General features: G+C 38.6%; 1 protein-coding gene across 2 annotated transcripts in view; it reads left to right on the top strand.

Annotated features, from left to right (window-relative positions):
• The window catches only part of bcl2l13 (BCL2 like 13), a 25,533-nt gene extending 8,448 nt beyond the window's left edge, over positions 1-17,085 (top strand). For both annotated transcript variants that reach the window (XM_016287818.1, XM_016287817.1), the window contains exons 2-7: positions 534-716; positions 2,867-2,968; positions 3,064-3,220; positions 3,965-4,037; positions 4,142-4,270; positions 14,620-17,085. In XM_016287818.1, coding sequence (XP_016143304.1) covers positions 593-716; positions 2,867-2,968; positions 3,064-3,220; positions 3,965-4,037; positions 4,142-4,270; positions 14,620-15,486 — 1,452 coding nt within the window. In that variant the 5' untranslated portion in view covers positions 534-592 and the 3' untranslated portion in view covers positions 15,487-17,085. The remainder of the gene's footprint in view (positions 1-533; positions 717-2,866; positions 2,969-3,063; positions 3,221-3,964; positions 4,038-4,141; positions 4,271-14,619) is intronic.
• Positions 17,086-18,140: the final 1,055 nt, after the last annotated feature.

Genomic DNA, 18,140 nt, shown 5'->3' on the forward strand with positions numbered 1-18,140 from the left:
AGAGGTCCCAGCCCTGCCATAAAACATGCAAATGAGCCATAAACAAGAGACAAAGAAAGTTTCTCCTGCTCAAAATTTATGCCTCTGATTGGTCAGTCCACACAGAATATTGCCTCGTTTATAATGGGTTTTAATGTTTTTGTCTCGTCGCTCCGGCCGGACACGGCATAAACAGTATGTGAGGGGCGTAACATTTCCGTCTCATGCTTGAGGAATTCGGCCAATCACAACGCATTGGATAGCTGGCCAATCACAGCACACCTCGCTTTTTCAGACCGATGAGGCGTGGCATAGAGGAGAAACAATAATGTACAGTATGTGGAAAATAATGTGTTTTTTTAACTTTAAACCACATAAACATTTCATTACACCAAATACACAAAATAGCTGCATCATATGACCCCTTTAAGGTTATAATAACATGGTTTATGTTCACATACTTATAGCTTTTGTTTTTCTTAGTGGAGCAGATGCCAGAAGTTCCCCAAATTGTAGGACTAACTTATGCCTTATAAAGTGTTTGTTTGTTCTAGGACTTGTGAACGCTGTCATTTGGTCGTGCATGTCCCTGAGAGTCTAACGTTTCTCTTCAATGGCTGCCTCTGGCTCCTGCGCCACAGTGCCTGAAGGATTTCACTATGAGACCAAGTATGTCATCCTCAGCTACCTCAGCCTGCTCCCGCCGTCAAGATCAAGACCCTCAGAGACCGCGGAGGGTAAGAACTCGCATCCACAATTCAGTATGTACAAACTGCCTGCTTGCCTGGCAAGAATCATAAGGAGTTTAATTTAATCTTAAAACAATGACAAAACCTTCAGTGGTACGTTTGTCTCGCTTATGTAGGAAAACAGCAAGCAGTTGTATATTGTAATGCAAGAAAGCACATTTTCTGTTTTATGCAATACAAAATTCCTGTAGAAGTAATGACACTGATGAAAAAGTGTAGAAGTTTTGAAACTTTACACCATTACAGTTTCTGTCTCTAGTAGGGTTTGTCTACAGTTACTGAGGTCACATTCCTGCTCCAGGAATCTCCATTTTGCCCTTGAACATGGACTGTAACTCAAAGTACTGTATACAAAGTGCCGTAACCAGTGTAATTTGATTGAAAAATGCCTGCAGGTTTTGCAAGTAATGCATTAACAAATCCTTCAGAGTACATGTTTTGTCTATACTTGTCGCAGTCCATATACAGTTGGCAAATTTGGTTCTGTTGGTATCATTTAGCCTATATGTTTTGTGTCCGATTCTCGCTTCGAAACAGTCCATGGCATTTTGTTTAGAGGAGACTCATGAATATTGACTTTTACGTTTTTTTTTATTTAGTCCTTGTGGAGTTTATAAGTGGATGCAAAGCGCACATAAAGTTTGTCACTGACAGTTAGTCAGTTTGACTTTATTACAGAGGATGGTATGGGCTTAAGCTGCCTGTTGGAGATTTTGAAGCCTTGGGCATTTCAGCGGTTCAATGAGGAATGTCCTGTGTCCTGCTCTGGTTTTCATTCAGTCAGCTTTGAAAATAGCTTCTGATCCCTCTTTCCACTCGAGCCACTCTGCTCTCTGACAGACTGTCATATGCGATCAACGTTGGCTTGTTCACATGCCACTGTTCAGAGCGAAGCTCAGCCTGAACCAAACTGACCAAAGACTGGCCCAGTCTGGGAAAAGTCAATGAGAGTCAACTTTTGTAATGTTGAAAAAGGCTTTGTCTGCTTCAGTCATTTTATACACACTCTCTCTAAATCAGTTTCTTTCCCTCTCTAACACTTCTTTTTGTAGTCATTCACTGGGTCTGTGTGGTTGAGAGAGCTGAAAGCCTGGGCCTGCTCAAACACTAAATAATTCATCAGTGTATGAATGAATAGCCACGCAATGGTTTAAGACACCACAGAAAAAGCCAGTTGTATTACAGCCACTGTATTACAGAATTGTTTCTAATAACGTATTAAAATATAGTAAGAGTGGAATAATCAGAATTACCTGGACACATGAGAATGTTTTTGGGGAAATGGTAATAAATCAGGCTTAATTTTCTTTTTGCTATTTACATATACTATCTGGAGTGCATGATATGTTTTAACATTATGTTCAAAAGTGCTGAGTTTGACTCTGTATTGTCATTCTGTTGTGTGTCAGGTTGTGTGCTGAATATACTGGTCATTATGTAAGTTCTAAATCTAATAGTAATAGTGCTAGTTTCTGTTGAATACAAAATGAAATGGATGCTAATAATATTTCATCCAAAATTCACATTGTGTTGCCCCTACATCCTGCTTTGCAAAAGTCAACCTCCGCTGATAATAAATAGATCTATTGGATTGTTTAAGGGTTATTGAAGTCCATTAGTACTGTATTTTGAGAAAATGAGTGCATCTGTGTTACTGTCCGTATCTTTGGCTCAGTTTCATCATTAATTTAATTTGTCATGTAGAAAATTATTCAGCTAAAGAATAATTCCTGGGGTTATCTGGCTGGTGTTGGCTTAATATATTTGCATCAAGGTTCAAATAAACAAGATTGCCGAAGGAGCTGATGAAAATATAATAATGCTTACATGTTTTGTTTACACCAAATGTATGAATAAAAAAAAAAATGTAATCAAGGTTATTATTTCAAATAGTTATTGCTCCAAAATTCCAGCTGTTAATGTATCTTGCATTCATTATTTTGTCTGTATAGATTTACAAATGAATAGTCAGTAAACTCTTATTTTCTTAAAAAAATTAAATAAAATAAAGTACTAAATAAGGAAATGCATTTTGGTCACCCTTGACCAGGTAAATGATTACATCAAAATAAGAGAAATTATAATTATTCATATTTAGTTATATACTAAAAACTTTTTTGTGTTATGATTCTATGCAGCAGAGAGCCATTCTACACAGGAAGTGGAAAGAGAGCGGAACAGCAGCCTAAAGAAACAGATTGAGAATGAAATGAAGCAGCTGGAAGAGGAAATTGCAGCCTGTAAGATGTTTCTTGTTATTACACTGTATTTTCGTGATAAAATGAATCTGAAATCTGGATCATAGTTTAAGTCATCTGCCTCTTTTTCTGCTCAGCTTTTTCCAGGACTGGTTTTGATCAGCTCACATCCCCAGTGTTCAGTCCAGCCAATCCAGAAAGCTCCATAGAAGACAGCCTGGCAGTGCTGGGGGACCGCGTCTCACGGGACCTAGACACACACCTGTTCTCCGCCACTCACACGCTTCTGAACAGGTCCTTTTAAATATCCAGGGAAATTCCTAGACAATTTTAATAGTTGGAAAAAAGATCTAGTAACGTACTTGGCAGATAAACTAGGTTGCTGCTGGAAGAGGTGTTAGTGAGGCCAGCAGGGGGTGCTCACCCTGTGGTCTGTATGGGTCCTAATGCCCCAGTGTAGTGACGGGGACACTATACAGTCAACAAGCACCGTCCTTCGGATGAGATGTTAAACCTAGGTCCTGACTCTCTGTGGTCATTAAAAATCCCAGGATGTCTTTCGAAAAGAGTAGAGGTGTGACCTTGGCATCCTGGCCAAATGTGCCCATTGGCCTCTGATCATCATGGCCTCCTAACAATCCCCATATCTACTGATTGGCTTCATCACTCTGTCTCCTCTCCACCAATAAGCTAGTTTGTGGTGGGCGTTCTGGCGCACTATGGCTGCCATCGCATCATCCAGGTGGATGCTGCACACTGGTGGTGGATGAGGAGATACCCCCTGACAATGTAAAGCGCTTTGAGTGCCTAGAAAAGCGCTATATAAATGTAATAAATTAATTATGCCAGAAAAATGCATTGTGTAAACAGCCTGCACACACCGTTATCATAAGTTTGCTTCAAATGAGTTCATTCTTGACATTGAACTTAAATATTGACTAAAGCTTTCAACATATGTTATGCTGATGTTTTTCTGAAGAACAAGCAAATTCAAATTAATGCAGAGAAATATTCGTAATGTATGTGCCTCTCATGCAGTGATTTGGAGTTTGAGCACTTCAGAGCAGCGGTGGAGGAGGTGTCCTCTCATGCTCAAGGAGGATGGAGCAAGGTAATCCAAAAAACTCAGCACCGTGAAGGCAATTAGGAAGTTTCACAGAATCGTGAATGTCTGTCCTTCATTTCCTTATTTTGTCATTGTGTTGCTCTGTTTAGGTGTTGGTACCCTTAGTATTGTTACAAGCGCTGCAGAATGAGGGGCATCCACTGGAAACTCTGCTACATTATGGTTTGCGTTACCTTGAGGAATGGCAAGCAGACTTCATCATTGAGCAGCGAGGATGGGTGAGTGACTTATATTTGATGGGGGATGTGGATGGATTAGGGATGTAACGATTGCCGGTTTGACGATAAATCGTGATAAAATACCCCACGGTTTGTATTACCGTTTCACATTTTAATTATCAGTATAACCGTATTCGATTACCGCGATTTGAACAACTGAGGATAAATAAATACTGTACTGCACAGGGCTCCAGTGTGCGACCAACTGGGCGCATTTTGCGTTCATGTTTTCTGCTGGTGCGACTATATTTTGTGTGCAGTCGCACTGGCGCGACCACCGCATTGTTTAACTCATAAGCTCTGCCATATCTGTTGCATATGTGAAACATCAAACGGCAAACGAAACTGAAAGCATAACGAAACCGCGTGACTCGTTTGAGCTGCGCAGCGCTTCGAGTGTAGAACCTGGTTTATACTCGCCGCGTCAGGAGCGCACAAAAATTACGCAAATATTGAGGAAACGATGGATGGGTTTCATGCTAAAGTAAAGTAAAAGACCACTTCTTAAACCAAAGGTGAACATGTTGGTATTCTTGTGGGACAAAAACATGCTAGCACTGTCACCGACAGCCAGTTTAGTTTTACTTTTCTTTTTGTTTTCATTTTGAAAAGCTTGTTATCTTTGCGGTTTACCTCACGTTATGCTATGTAGGCTCTCTTTTTTATTTATTTGATTCCTCAGTGTTTGCTAAATGTTCTGTAATTTATTAGTCTGTATATAATACAGCATGTGGTGTATGCCATGCCTCGTCTTATTCGTTTTTGTTAATAAATGTTTTATAAGCTAGTTTGTCATTGTATCTTACTGTTTTATTGTTGTTATGCTTTTTAATTAAGAATAACAATGAATCCATCTTTTGTTTTAGTCTTAAAAAGTGAAAGGTGTGTAGATCAAAAAACGGACCGAATTAGCATGCCCTGCTGTACATTTTGACCGGTTGATGAAAAACAAGCTTATGTGGATTCTACACATTTAAACAATAAGGTATCGAGTATTATTTATGGAGCAGATAAATACATATAATCATTTATTAATCAATTGTCATTTTGACTTGACCCTTTTCTTTTTTTAAAAGCTGAAATGTGAGATTTACCATTTATGAAACTTTTTCAAAGCTTTATTTGAACATTTACATTAGATATTTGAACATGCTATTAGATAAACTGTTGTCAGTCATGTTGTCATTTAAAATCCGGACATCATTGGCAATGTTATTGTTTTAATTATGCAAACAAAAACTAATTTTATTTGTTTGCTTACGTTTATTTGTTGATTTTAAATGTAAAACTTTTTGAACATTTCCAGCACATTTTAACAATACCGTGATAACACTGATAACCGTGATCGTTTTGGTCACTATAATCGTGATAAGAAATTTTCATACCGTTACATCCCTAGGATGGATCTGTATGATATAGCCGGTTTGTTTCCATATCACTTTTTTTCTATTAGTTATGCAGATTATGTCTCCCTTTGTGGTGCAGTTGTGCGTTATGGGAGTTCACAGAATTAATGCAGCACAAAGCTCAATGAAAGTCTCAGCAACCTGTTAGCAACTTATGAAACACATGACAGTATAAGTGTCTAACTGGGTGTCCCTTAAAGCAGTGTTTCTTGACCTTTTTGACTGAAAGGTCTCTATTGTCCAACACAAATCAGGATATTTTCTCCAGTGTTTCTACTACAATCTCATTTATAAAGTAAAACTGGGAAAAACTAGTCGTTGAGAGAGAGAAAAAAAGTTACATTATTTTTACTTTTTATTAGTAATATGAATATTAATTGTATTGATGATAATATATTAATTTGAATAATTCATCCTGAGGGCCTCCTACTAAGTCCTGTCCCCCTGGTTAAGAGCCACTGCCTTAAAGGGGTCATATGATGCGATTTAAAATTTTTCCTTTCTCTTTGGAGTGTTACAAACTCTTGGTGCATAAAGAAGATCTGTAAAGTTGCAAAGACTAAAGTCTCAAATCCAAAGAGATATTCTTTATAAAAGTTAAGAGTCAACCACGCCTACCTAAAACGTCTCGTTCTAACACGCCCCCACATATCTACGTCACGATGTGGGAAGATTTGCATAACGCCGCCCAAATGTTCACGCAAAGAAAGAAGGCGTTTATTCTTGCTGTTGCCGCCGCTGCCATATTGTGGAGTCACTGTGTGTTTCGTTGTGAAAGTGAAACTACTTTGTATGGCCTTCCAAAAGAGGACACAACTAGAAATCAGTGGTTAAGTTGTATTTACAGCATTGTTCCAGAACAGTTCACCCCAAATATTCAGATGTGTGTAGTGCATTTTATGGAGGATGAGCACTGTTTCCTGAACCAGTAGCCTACAATGCGTCTGTGGCACAAAGGCTGTTTCTATAAAGTTGGGCAGTTCCAACTTTGCAAGGACAGTCTGGCACTTCTGACTCACAGCCTGCAAGTACGTTTTTTATATTTAAATAATTTGCCACTGATGATTCAAACGCGAGTTTTGAGCAGTGTAGAGTAGCGCTTGTTGTTTGTTGTTTTTCCGATCACGAATGCAGACATGGTTTTATGTTTACGCAGCGCGATGCAATGCAATGCGTAAAAAGACAGTATAAGTCATTATAATCAGTAATTATGTCCCCACTGGATGCAACAAATGCCTCATTTGTAATGGGTTTTATTGGTTTTGTCTCGTCCTGCTGGGAGACGGCATCACAGTATGCTAAGGGGCGTAACATTTCCGTCACACGCTTGAGGCATTCGGCCAATCACAACGCACTGGATAGCTGGCCAATCAGAGAACACCTCGCTTTTCAGAACGATGAACTGTGTAAAAATTGATGCGTTTCAGAAAGGAGGGGCATAGAGGAGAAACAATATTGTACAGTATGTGGAAAATAATGAGTTTTTTTAACCTTAAACCGCATAAACACATTGCATTACACCAAATACACAAAATAATGTTCTTTTTAGCAACGTCATATGACCCCTTTAAAGAGGTTCAGGTCAGTTAAAAAGGCAAAACTGGGGAGGAATGGTCATTCACTGTGTTTTCAAGACTCCTGTCAGGAGAGGGAGCTAGAGCTGTGTTTATGATTTTTCTTTTTGTTTTTTAAACGCATTATGCGGCCACATGATGGTCAACATATCTTTACGTAGTGTTTCATCAACACTTTCACCTTTTCACCTTTATGGATGTGCTAACTTTATGATGTTTCTGTCAAGTCATTGTGATCAAGAGCATATTTGTTTATGGTCATAATGAAGAAGTACTCTTCAACTTAATGTTTTGCATAATGTGCACGCTCATTCCCATTCATCTTATCAAAATGTAATTGTATGTAATTTGATAGTTCAAACTCAAGATGTTCGTTTCAGAAGGCTATCATACCCTCATGCAAATGTTTTATGAGAAAAGCTCTTCACTTCTGTCTGATGATGTCGAAAAGCATGAGGGAAGGTCTTGTTTGTTTATAACATCCTATTTAGGTCACACTGTATCTCAGATGAGGGCCGTCCGTATGAAAGACTCAGCTGAAGAACTCAGTCAGAAGGATTAATTTAATTAGTGCACCGTTGACACTGACACAGAGAGGAGGGGAGACCATTGCTTTATACTGCCGCTCAGTACAGGACCACATTCCAGTGATGGAGCGAGAGCGTTGACATAGATGATACGGGATAAGCATCTGTGAGAGTTTGAATGCAGCTGGGAGGAGTCTGACCAGGAGGAGGAGACCGTGTGCAAACAAACCAGACCTCCTGCTCAGCAGTTCCAGCCCTATTACTCTTGACAGCAGCCTTTATCCTGTCTATACTTTCTCTCTGACACTCATTCACTTCATTTCCTTGTGGTCACTGCTGGAGTTCTGCGCACTTGGGAGACGAACAAAGGCAGGTAGGACAGCTGGTTTCTTCTAGGTGTCTGGATCAGGTGAGATTATTCTCTTGTGTTCCATTTGCGCAAAACAATATAAATGTTATGGATTTAGGTCTTTTTGACCTCTTTCTTGCTCTCCGTCACGTAGTGACTGTTGTAAATGGATAATAAAATAGCAAACACAAGGACACTCACAAGGTTTAATTCTCCAGTCCGTTAAATAGGCCAGTCTGTAAATATTTAATTTAATATTTAACCTGTTTTAGTGTAGAAATGACCGCAGTTGGAGTGACTCTGTTTGCTCAGTTCTGCTTTTAGCTGAATATAATTGTGTTTCGGGCAATCATTCGTTTTTTTTGCACCTTCGCGAAAGCACAATAATTGTTATAGAGAATAAAACATTAAAATAGGCCTCGTTCGTGAAACATGACAATGAAGTGTTTGCTAAAGCATCCATGCATAAATTGTTGAAGCAGTATAGTGTGACAATTCATGCATGCATGGTTTTAATGCACGATTATACAGAAAATAATATAATGAATGAGACCCGAAGCCAGTGACGTGAATGAGAAGGAATCTGTGTGTCTTTTCTGCAAAACCTGGAGTGACTCTGTTTGCTCAGTTCTGCTTTTAGCTGAATATAATTGTGTTTCGGGCAATCATTCGTTTTTTTTGCACCTTCGCGAAAGCACAATAATTGTTATAGAGAATAAAACATTAAAATAGGCCTCGTTCGTGAAACATGACAATGAAGTGTTTGCTAAAGCATCCATGCATAAATTGTTGAAGCAGTATAGTGTGACAATTCATGCATGCAATTCATGGTTTTAATGCACGATTATACAGAAAATAATTTAATGAATGAGACCCGAAGCCAGTGACGTGAATGAGAAGGAATCTGTGTGTCTTTTCTGCAAAACTCAGCGAGAAGCCATTTTGAAAACCAAAATACAGCAAGTCAATGACATGTTCCCGCTGAATCATGCTGTCTGCTCTGATCACAACAAACTCCTATAGGTCAAGGGAAAGCATTCAGTAGGGGTAACAGAAACCGGGTTTGTGTGGGACATTTTGTCTTGTGAGTTGCCCCACCCCTTTATCCCCTTCCTATCCCTCTGTCTGTTCTGTACGTAACACAGAGTTGACCTTAAGGGTGTCTGTGTCACATGGCACAGCAAAGATTCTTGAGATGGCTTGATGTGATGTAATTTGACTCCTGTTGTACTGGTACAGACAAATCGCTACAAAAGTAGTGCGCCCCTGTCTGTATATCAGTAGGTGCTGAGAGCGGAGCTTGAGCCACATCAGGTCGCTGACAATTCATGCATGCATGGTTTTAATGCACGATTATACAGAAAATAATATAATGAATGAGACCCGAAGCCAGTGACGTGAATGAGAAGGAATCTGTGTGTCTTTTCTGCAAAACCCAGCGAGAAGCCATTTTGAAAACCAAAATACAGCAAGTCAATGACATGTTCCCGCTGAATCATGCTGTCTGCTCTGATCACAACAAACTCCTATAGGTCAAGGGAAAGCATTCAGTAGGGGTAACAGAAACCGGGTTTGTGTGGGACATTTTGTCTTGTGAGTTGCCCCACCCCTTTATCCCCATCCTATCCCTCTGTCTGTTCTGTACGTAACACAGAGTTGACCTTAAGGGTGTCTGTGTCACATGGCACAGCAAAGATTCTTGAGATGGCTTGATGTGATGTAATTTGACTCCTGTTGTACTGGTACAGTCAAATCGCTACAAAAGTAGTGTGCCCCTGTCTGTATATCAGTAGGTGCTGAGAGCGGAGCTTGAGCCACATCAGGTCGCATCACCCGGCACATCGCACAGCCCGGCTTCTTACATAACTACATTTTACAGGCGATGTACTGCTCTCATCACACAAACAGAGGACATACGCCACCCCCACACACTCCAGAGATGAAGAACAGAAATAAATCTGATAAATCCTCCTATGAATCAGCTGGAGCAAGGCTGTCCCAGTTTGACTGCCGCCAAACTATTCACAGTGCTAGTTGAGATGGTGACCTGTATGCTTGACATCCTGTGGGAGATCCAGAAGAATCTTTCACCTAAGTATCCTAAGTTGGTTTGAATGTAGTTTAATAATCTAAAATATTTGCTTATGTACATTTAGGATATGTTTAGATGTTTTAAAAGGAGGGAATGTTAACTCATTACCAGTCAAGCTAATGCTCTATCAATGAATGAGCAGGTTTATGTGGCGACTTCTCACCAGTAGGTTGCATGATGCAGTGGGCAAACTGGTCGTCTAAATATCAGCAGACGCAGTTCAGCATTCACAGGCGAATGGTACAGTATGTGGAAATCTATGGTGCACCCTCAACAGACAAGATATGTTTATCTTTGTTGCGGATGCCTTAACAGTAGAAACTGCCTTACAAGTGTGTAAAATGTTGTATATACTGTCTAGAAGGTTACAGTAATTCTGATGCAGAATGTATCCACATCAACAATTATGCACATTACCATTCAAAAGTTTGGGATCAGTACGATTTTTTTTTAATACAATTAATACTTTTATTTAGCAGTTGCTCAAAAGTGACAGTAAAGACATTTATGATGTGACAAAAGTTCTCCATTTCAAATAAATGCTGTTCCTAAAATATTTAACAAAAATTCTAGTTAAATTGTAATATATTTCACAATATTACTGTTGTATTGTATTTTTGATCAAAAAATGTAGCCTCAGTGAGCATATAGGAGACTTCTTTCAATAACATTAAAAAATATAATTGACCCCCCCCACTTTATTGAACTGTACTAGCATATGTTTAGTATACACATTAGTTCACATACTTTAGTAGCACAGTATTACCAAATGGTTACCACTCCACAGGTTGTATGCTCTGCACCCGGTCTTCAATATTTCATGTTTGAATGCGAAAGCATTTGAGTTTGGCAGGCTTGCATGAGTTTTTGTCTTCAGGTGAGGGTGGGTACATGTACTTAAGGTGGAGTGGTGTATAGGCACCCAAAGCTCACTTAAGAGAACACGCCTTAAAGCATAACTTCATTTTTAGACAGTCTCTGGATAGTAAAGCAAGCCTAATCTTGCAGGAAACATCTATCTTACTCCACCGTTTCAAAAAGGTATTGTCAATTTGGACTATGTACATAGGATTTTTGTTATTTTAAGTTTACTTCATAATCATACTAATTAATGCTCGAGTCTATAGAGCCTAGAAAGCTTGGATTTCACAGTATTTTTTTTCTTGGGTTTATTTAATCAGCTTAAAAAAGATTTTTGAGAGCAAATGCAACTATTAATGTCAACTAAATCCATCTATTTCTCTATGATGCCATCACATGACACATTAGTTCACATACTTTAGTAGCACAGTATTACCAAATGGTTACCACTCCACAGGTTGTATGCTCTGCACCCGGTCTTCAATATTTCATGTTTGAATGCGAAAGCATTTGAGTTTGGCAGGCTTGCATGAGTTTTTGTCTTCAGGTGAGGGTGGGTACATGTACTTAAGGTGGAGTGGTGTATAGGCACCCAAAGCTCACTTAAGAGAACACGCCTTAAAGCATAACTTCATTTTTAGACAGTCTCTGGATAGTAAAGCAAGCCTAATCTTGCAGGAAACATCTATCTTACTCCACCGTTTCAAAAAGGTATTGTCAATTTGGACTATGTACATAGGATTTTTGTTATTTTAAGTTTACTTCATAATCATACTAATTAATGCTCGAGTCTATAGAGCCTAGAAAGCTTGGATTTCACAGTATTTTTTTCTTGGGTTTATTTAATCAGCTTAAAAAAGATTTTTGAGAGCAAATGCAACTATTAATGTCAACTAAATCCATCTATTTCTCTATGATGCCATCACATTCATATAAATAGGTATCTTGCCACAAATAATTTTGTGTATTAATTTCATTAGAATTATGGTGTATGCATCTGTAAATCAAGCATAATATGTGCAGTGCTACGCAGCACATTATTTATTATACACTATCGTTCGAAGATTTGGGGCTGGTACAATTTTTTCTTTTCTTTTTTGGAAAAGTATTTTAAGTAAACAAGTATAATCTCAACCCCAAACTTTTGTCTTTACTGACATAACCTGTTGTTTGTTGTGTTTACCATGCAGATTTAAGAAAATTACATTTGTCTCCATATATGGTTATTTCTTTGGTTTTGGGTTTCCAGGTTTCTTTGGAAACTCTCTAAAGTCATAAAACTAGGCCTAGTTATTTTTTTAGGATACACGTGATGGTTATCTATATATGATTGTAAGTAATACTGTATATAAGGCACTGTCGCATTCTACTGGTTGTGTGCTTATGGTGCTCTTTCTGTTGACCATTAGAGGTTAATCCAGATGCTGGGCTCTAATGTGTTTTTGAAAGCATTCGTGTGAGACCGGATTACATGTGAAACTAGATGCACGTGCACTGTGGTGGATTACTGAAATCTAAAAGACCAGAAAAGGCACAGGAAGCAGAACACTGTCCTTTAAGATGAGTAAGCAAGAGGCAGTATATTAAGTTTGCTTAATGCAAATGAGCCAAACTGACATATTTACAGACAATGAGTTCAAATTCAAATAGGCTCGTTTTGCATGCTTGACCTAGTTGTGGTAGACATTCAGAGCCCTGTGGCTTATGCAGATATCACAGCTGTATGGTGATGTCATTGTGTGGGTGACAGAGGAAGATAAAGTCATGCCTCTAGATAGGAGGGATGTCAGTACATGAATACAGATGGAGAGTGGGTTAAAACACTTCCTGTTGAGGTCTTTTGAAAGTTGCCCTCAGGTCTGTCTTTGTGGATTTGTAGAGAAGAAGCTTCATTCAAGTAATTTTAGAAAATAAGAACCAATCAACACTCTTTTCAGCTTGACTTGTTGTATCTCTATGTCTTTAGTCTTTTTAAACCGTTTTTACGCAAGAACCAGGAGAACTGAATAAAAGCATCAGCGAAATACACTAAAATGCAGCTAGTATAAGCTAACATCATATTCGGTTAATAGCTGTCCATCATTGATACTTTGCATTTTAAAGTTGATCTTGTTTAGTCAACTATGAAGTAGAGAGAATTTATTATTATAGCTGTATTATTCTCACACTCCACTGGGTGGCAAAAGAAATTCAGTGACAAATGATCCTGTCATAGAAAATTCTGCTTACTGTACTAAAGAAGACATACTGCAATAATTGTATTATTTGAAAGTCTGTGTATTTGTGTGTGTGTGTATCTACATAAATATTATATATAGATACACATATACACTGTATATAATATATATTATATACACACACACACATATATATATATATATATATTTTTTTTTTTTAAAAATCACTTTATTTTACATGCATTTTATTTGAACAAGTTACTCTACCTTTCAAAATTTTGGGGTTGGTATGATTTTTTTTGTTTGTTTTGATTAAAGCTTACACTCAAAATTGCATTTATTTGATTAAATGCAATAAAAATTGTAGTATTGTAAAATATTGTTACAATTTAAAATAATAAATAGTTACAATGTAAAATAAAAATAACTAATTTCAATTTTAATATTGACTGTATGACAGTGTCATTTATTCCTGTGATGGCAAATATCAGTTTTAAGTAGCCATTGTCAGAGTGACACATCTTTACTCTAATTTTGATCAATTTATTGCACCCTTAATAAATTTCTTAAAAAAAAAAAAAATCAACCTGACTCCTAACCTTTGAATGGTAGTGCACTTTTTGAAAAAAAATTTTAATACAAATAATTTAAATGAATAATTTTGCAAATCAGTTTTGGTGTTTTACTGACTATAAATGTTTCTGAAATTATTAAAACAGGATGTCTAACATGTAATTTGATGTCAATCGTATGAGAAGAACATGATCCTTTTTTTAATTAATTAATTTTATTAATTCTTTTTTAGGTCTTTTGTGTACATCATGCTTCTTTTAGGCACATTTATTTGTGAAGGTTATCAGTTGTGGATCTCCATGAGAATGGTTTGCAGACACAATCAGGAAGACCATATAAAGAAATACACACAGTTAAAAACAAAAAAACATATTACATGTTTTTGTTGTGGTGGGAAAGAGATTAGACATTTGGAGTTTCCACAGAAGGAAATGCGAACATTGGGCTACCACAGTTTTAAAATGAAACCTAAAACATTTGTTCTCATGACTCAAACCTTGCCAAAACCGTTATTTTCTACGTCAGAGGTCTTCAACTCCGCTCCTGGAAACCCACTATCCTGCAGAGTTTAATCTAACCCACCTGAAGCACCTAATCGAGCTCTTCTGGATTGCTTGAAAATACATAAGCAGGTGTTGGAATGGACCTTTGCAGGACAACGAGTCCTTCATTGAAACATTTCTCATTTATAGAAGAATAGAGTAGAATAGAAATAATATAATATTTGTATTTGGAATAAAAAAAACAATTAATGGACCAACTGATTGATTTTCCACTCCTTGTATTACAGGGCACTGTGTTCAGCCTGGATGAAGCTGAGGACCCTGGCGTGATCATAGCCGAGGACAGTAACGACATCTACATCCTGTCAGGTGAACAGGCCTCGGATCAGCTGAGCCCTCCTGCTTCACTACTGACTCTTGGAGATAGCAGTGGGCCAGCTTCCTGGCAGACAGAGAGTCTTTCTGTGTCTCTGACAGGACACGAGTCTTGGGCGCAGGTTGGCATGATGGACCCAGAAGACACCAAGAGTCTGGACAGCGCCGAAGGAGTGGCGTTAGTCGAGGAGCAAAGCGAGAACAACTCCTCGAACTCTGACATCGTCCACGTGGAGCGTGAAGATGCCGAACTTCTAGAAGAAGATGGGGAGACGGTGGAGGAAGGGGAGCTGCAGAGTAGCGTACTTAGCGTGCTGGGCAGTGAAAGCGAACTCGCTGCTGTGCGAGAAGAAGCACCAACCACAGAGCCAGTACAAACCGCAACTGAGCCGACTGTGGAAGAGATCCCTCCACCTCCAGCCTCAGAGCAAGAGCACCCAGCTGCCCCTGCTGCTGCCTCGTTTCCCGTGCCTGAGCCTGAGCCTGAACTTCAGTCTCAGCCTGTTCCAGCTCCTGTGGAGCCACAGTCATCTCCCCCACCTGATCTAGAATCCGAAGTGGTCCAAGCAACCCTGGAGCAGGAGATACTTTCAGAGGTGGATCTAAAGGCCTCCTCCATGGCCCACGACCTCCCTGTCCCAACCCCTCCTGAGGTGCAGACGAAGTCAGTGCCACAGCCCGAGTCCTCTGACCTCCCTGTGCTGCTATACGGCGGTGCTGCCCTTGTGGCCATCGCTGCAGTATTGGCTTTTGGAGCGCTGGCCTACAGGAAGAAGTAGAAAGTCTGTGACTGTCCCTGACCTCACTGTATCTCTTGCCCGAACGGAAGCCCTGTGGGTCACAGTGCTGCACTTTATGGGAAAACTACTCCTCTTATGTGTCATACCATTTTATTTTCTGTTCTTGTTGCTTTTATTTGTTGGCTTAGTCCAGCTTAATGACTGGAGAGGAACTTACAGGTGAAGTCAGGTTTCTTTTGTGCTGTATTAGTAAACATAGTAGTGATTGGTTCACTAGGCTGTGACCTAGGTTCCTGGTTCCAAAAGGAACATCAAGGCTTCTGATTCAGAAGAAGTAAGTTAGTTTGTGTTAGTGAAGCATGTTTATTCTCGTATATAAATATTTAATTTAATGGTTAGGTTTGATTTTTAAACAAGCTTGTGGGAGTGCATGATTATGATTTTATCTTATCAGACATGAAATATTAAAGTGCAAATCTGTATGGGCTGTGCTCCTCAGATGGATTGTGTGACTGATATTCTCCCAAAATAGATCAGTACTTGTACAAGATTACTCGCAACAACCGAAAGCAAAGTATCCATGCATTCTTGATTCATTTAGACATTCATATTAACCATCTTTAGTGTATAATTTGAATAAATTAGGCTTGCATGAATCCTTTTGTTTGAATTCCCCCTTTTAAAAGTAGAAGCCTAGGTCACAGCCTCAAATGGGAAACCCCTTCTCTTTGACCGATACATTTTGTTTAAGGGTTTGACATTTCTTAATGTACAGCAATTCGCTATAATGTGAACATTTGTTCTGTTAGGTACAAAACATGTTTGTAAAAACTCGTGAAAATACTACACCAGCAGAGTCAATATTGCCATGGCGACAGGGCACAGTTGACTGAATTTATCTCAACGTCAGGAAGCGGAAGATAATGCTAGATGAAAAGTCATATTTAGTTTTCTAATATGATGTTTCTAAGCGTGCATTTTGTAGTTAAATGTCCCTAATTCTGGGTCAGAAGCAATTTCAATAAAATCTTTTGAAATATTAAAATGAGTATACGATGAAACGTTAAACTTGTGGTTTAATCTTAAACCACCATGATTTAGAAACATCCAAATGGGTTTTGTAATTCTAGAGTAAAAAGTGATTTGCTGTGTTCTGTAACATTAACTGTCTATTGCTCAAATCAAGTGCTGACTTCAGGTTTGGGGGACCAGAATGTCTCTTAAATGTCTTCTGAGCCACACAGATCAGTCATCGGTCCTTTGCAGTTTTTCTTTGTCTCCTCAAACTTAGTATTTCTGTCTTCTCTGTCTCCGATTTACACCTTGCCTGTACCTTGTGCTGTTGTTTGTCCTTGAAAGCTAAAAAGGCCTGCACAGCACAGCCTTGTCACCTTCCTTTCCCTGTTGTGTGCCTATCTAAAAGAGACCCTGGTCAAAACAACAGAAAATGTAAGCCGAAGTCACACGTACAGGCAGGATCCACCTGTTTTGTCTGAGGAAAAAGTATTTTGTTTTTTTTTGCATCACAGATGGGCAAAAGCTGTGAAATAAATCTGTATTCCATCAAGGGTTAACCTTGTGGTTTGTGTCCTGAATTTTATCTTGAAGAAACATTGCTTAAAATAAAAAAAGACATGCCAACGCTAAGATAGAAACTAAGTTTGCTTCCTCTATTTTGTACTGATATGAGTCAGATTTGTTGTTATACAAATGAGACGGTGTACAGACTGAATGAGAAGAGATCAAGAGTTTATGAGATTGAAGGAGATCAAAACAAAGTTGTCAGAAGAGAATGCATATATTTTTTCACAAATTTGGTTTAATGCATAGTTTCCATTTAATCAGGATATTATTTTTCCATGGCAGGTAAAGAAACAATCAAATGCCTAACAAGACCATAAAACTTAACATGGCCAAAGTGGCAAAAAAAAGTGAATCACAATAAGTACTGCAAGGGAATATATAGAAAAAAGGAAACGTTTTCAGAAACAAAAATATATTCCATAAGATATTTGCTAGAATTTCAATCTTGACTATCACGTTAAGCAAATAATATACATTTGTCTTTACAGGCAAAGATTTCAAATGTATCATTTATCTATACACATTCACATTGCATACATGAATAACTGGAACACAGAGCTCATCAGTGGGATCTGTGTGGTAAGAAATACTGCACCACTGTGCCGTAAAGACCAAACAAAAATTGAGGCACATGTTCACAAACAGTCTTCATAAGCACAAAAGTGAAGGCCATCTCCACAAGTTCCTTCTTAAACTCTTTGGCACCTGCCACTTGGTGAAATAAGGCCTGCACTCCATCAGACAGATGTCCGCCCCAAAACTGCGAATGTTTAAGGAATATTGTAAATGGTGTTTCCCGTTTTAAGGAGCAACCATTAGTGTATATGTATAATTAGTTTGCAATACAGCAATTGGTCTCACCTGCTCTTGAGATCTGCATAGTTTCTTGGTCAAACTGTCAGCAGCTTGGGACAGGACTCTGTGCTCAAGCAGGTCTGCAATTCTGATTAACTCTGCAGCCATTTCCCTCGCTGCCTGAGCCTCTTCAGCATTGACTGAGATGGAGAGATACATTAGCAGCATTAACAGACACAGAAAAATATATATAGTACTTTTTATATAACTAATAATTAGGCATGCAAAATGTATCAGTGCCAGCCAACTTCGTA

Source organism: Sinocyclocheilus grahami, unplaced genomic scaffold (genome assembly GCF_001515645.1).
Source record: "Sinocyclocheilus grahami isolate Dianchi unplaced genomic scaffold, SAMN03320097.WGS_v1.1 scaffold225.1, whole genome shotgun sequence".
Classification (NCBI taxonomy): domain Eukaryota; kingdom Metazoa; phylum Chordata; class Actinopteri; order Cypriniformes; family Cyprinidae; genus Sinocyclocheilus; species Sinocyclocheilus grahami.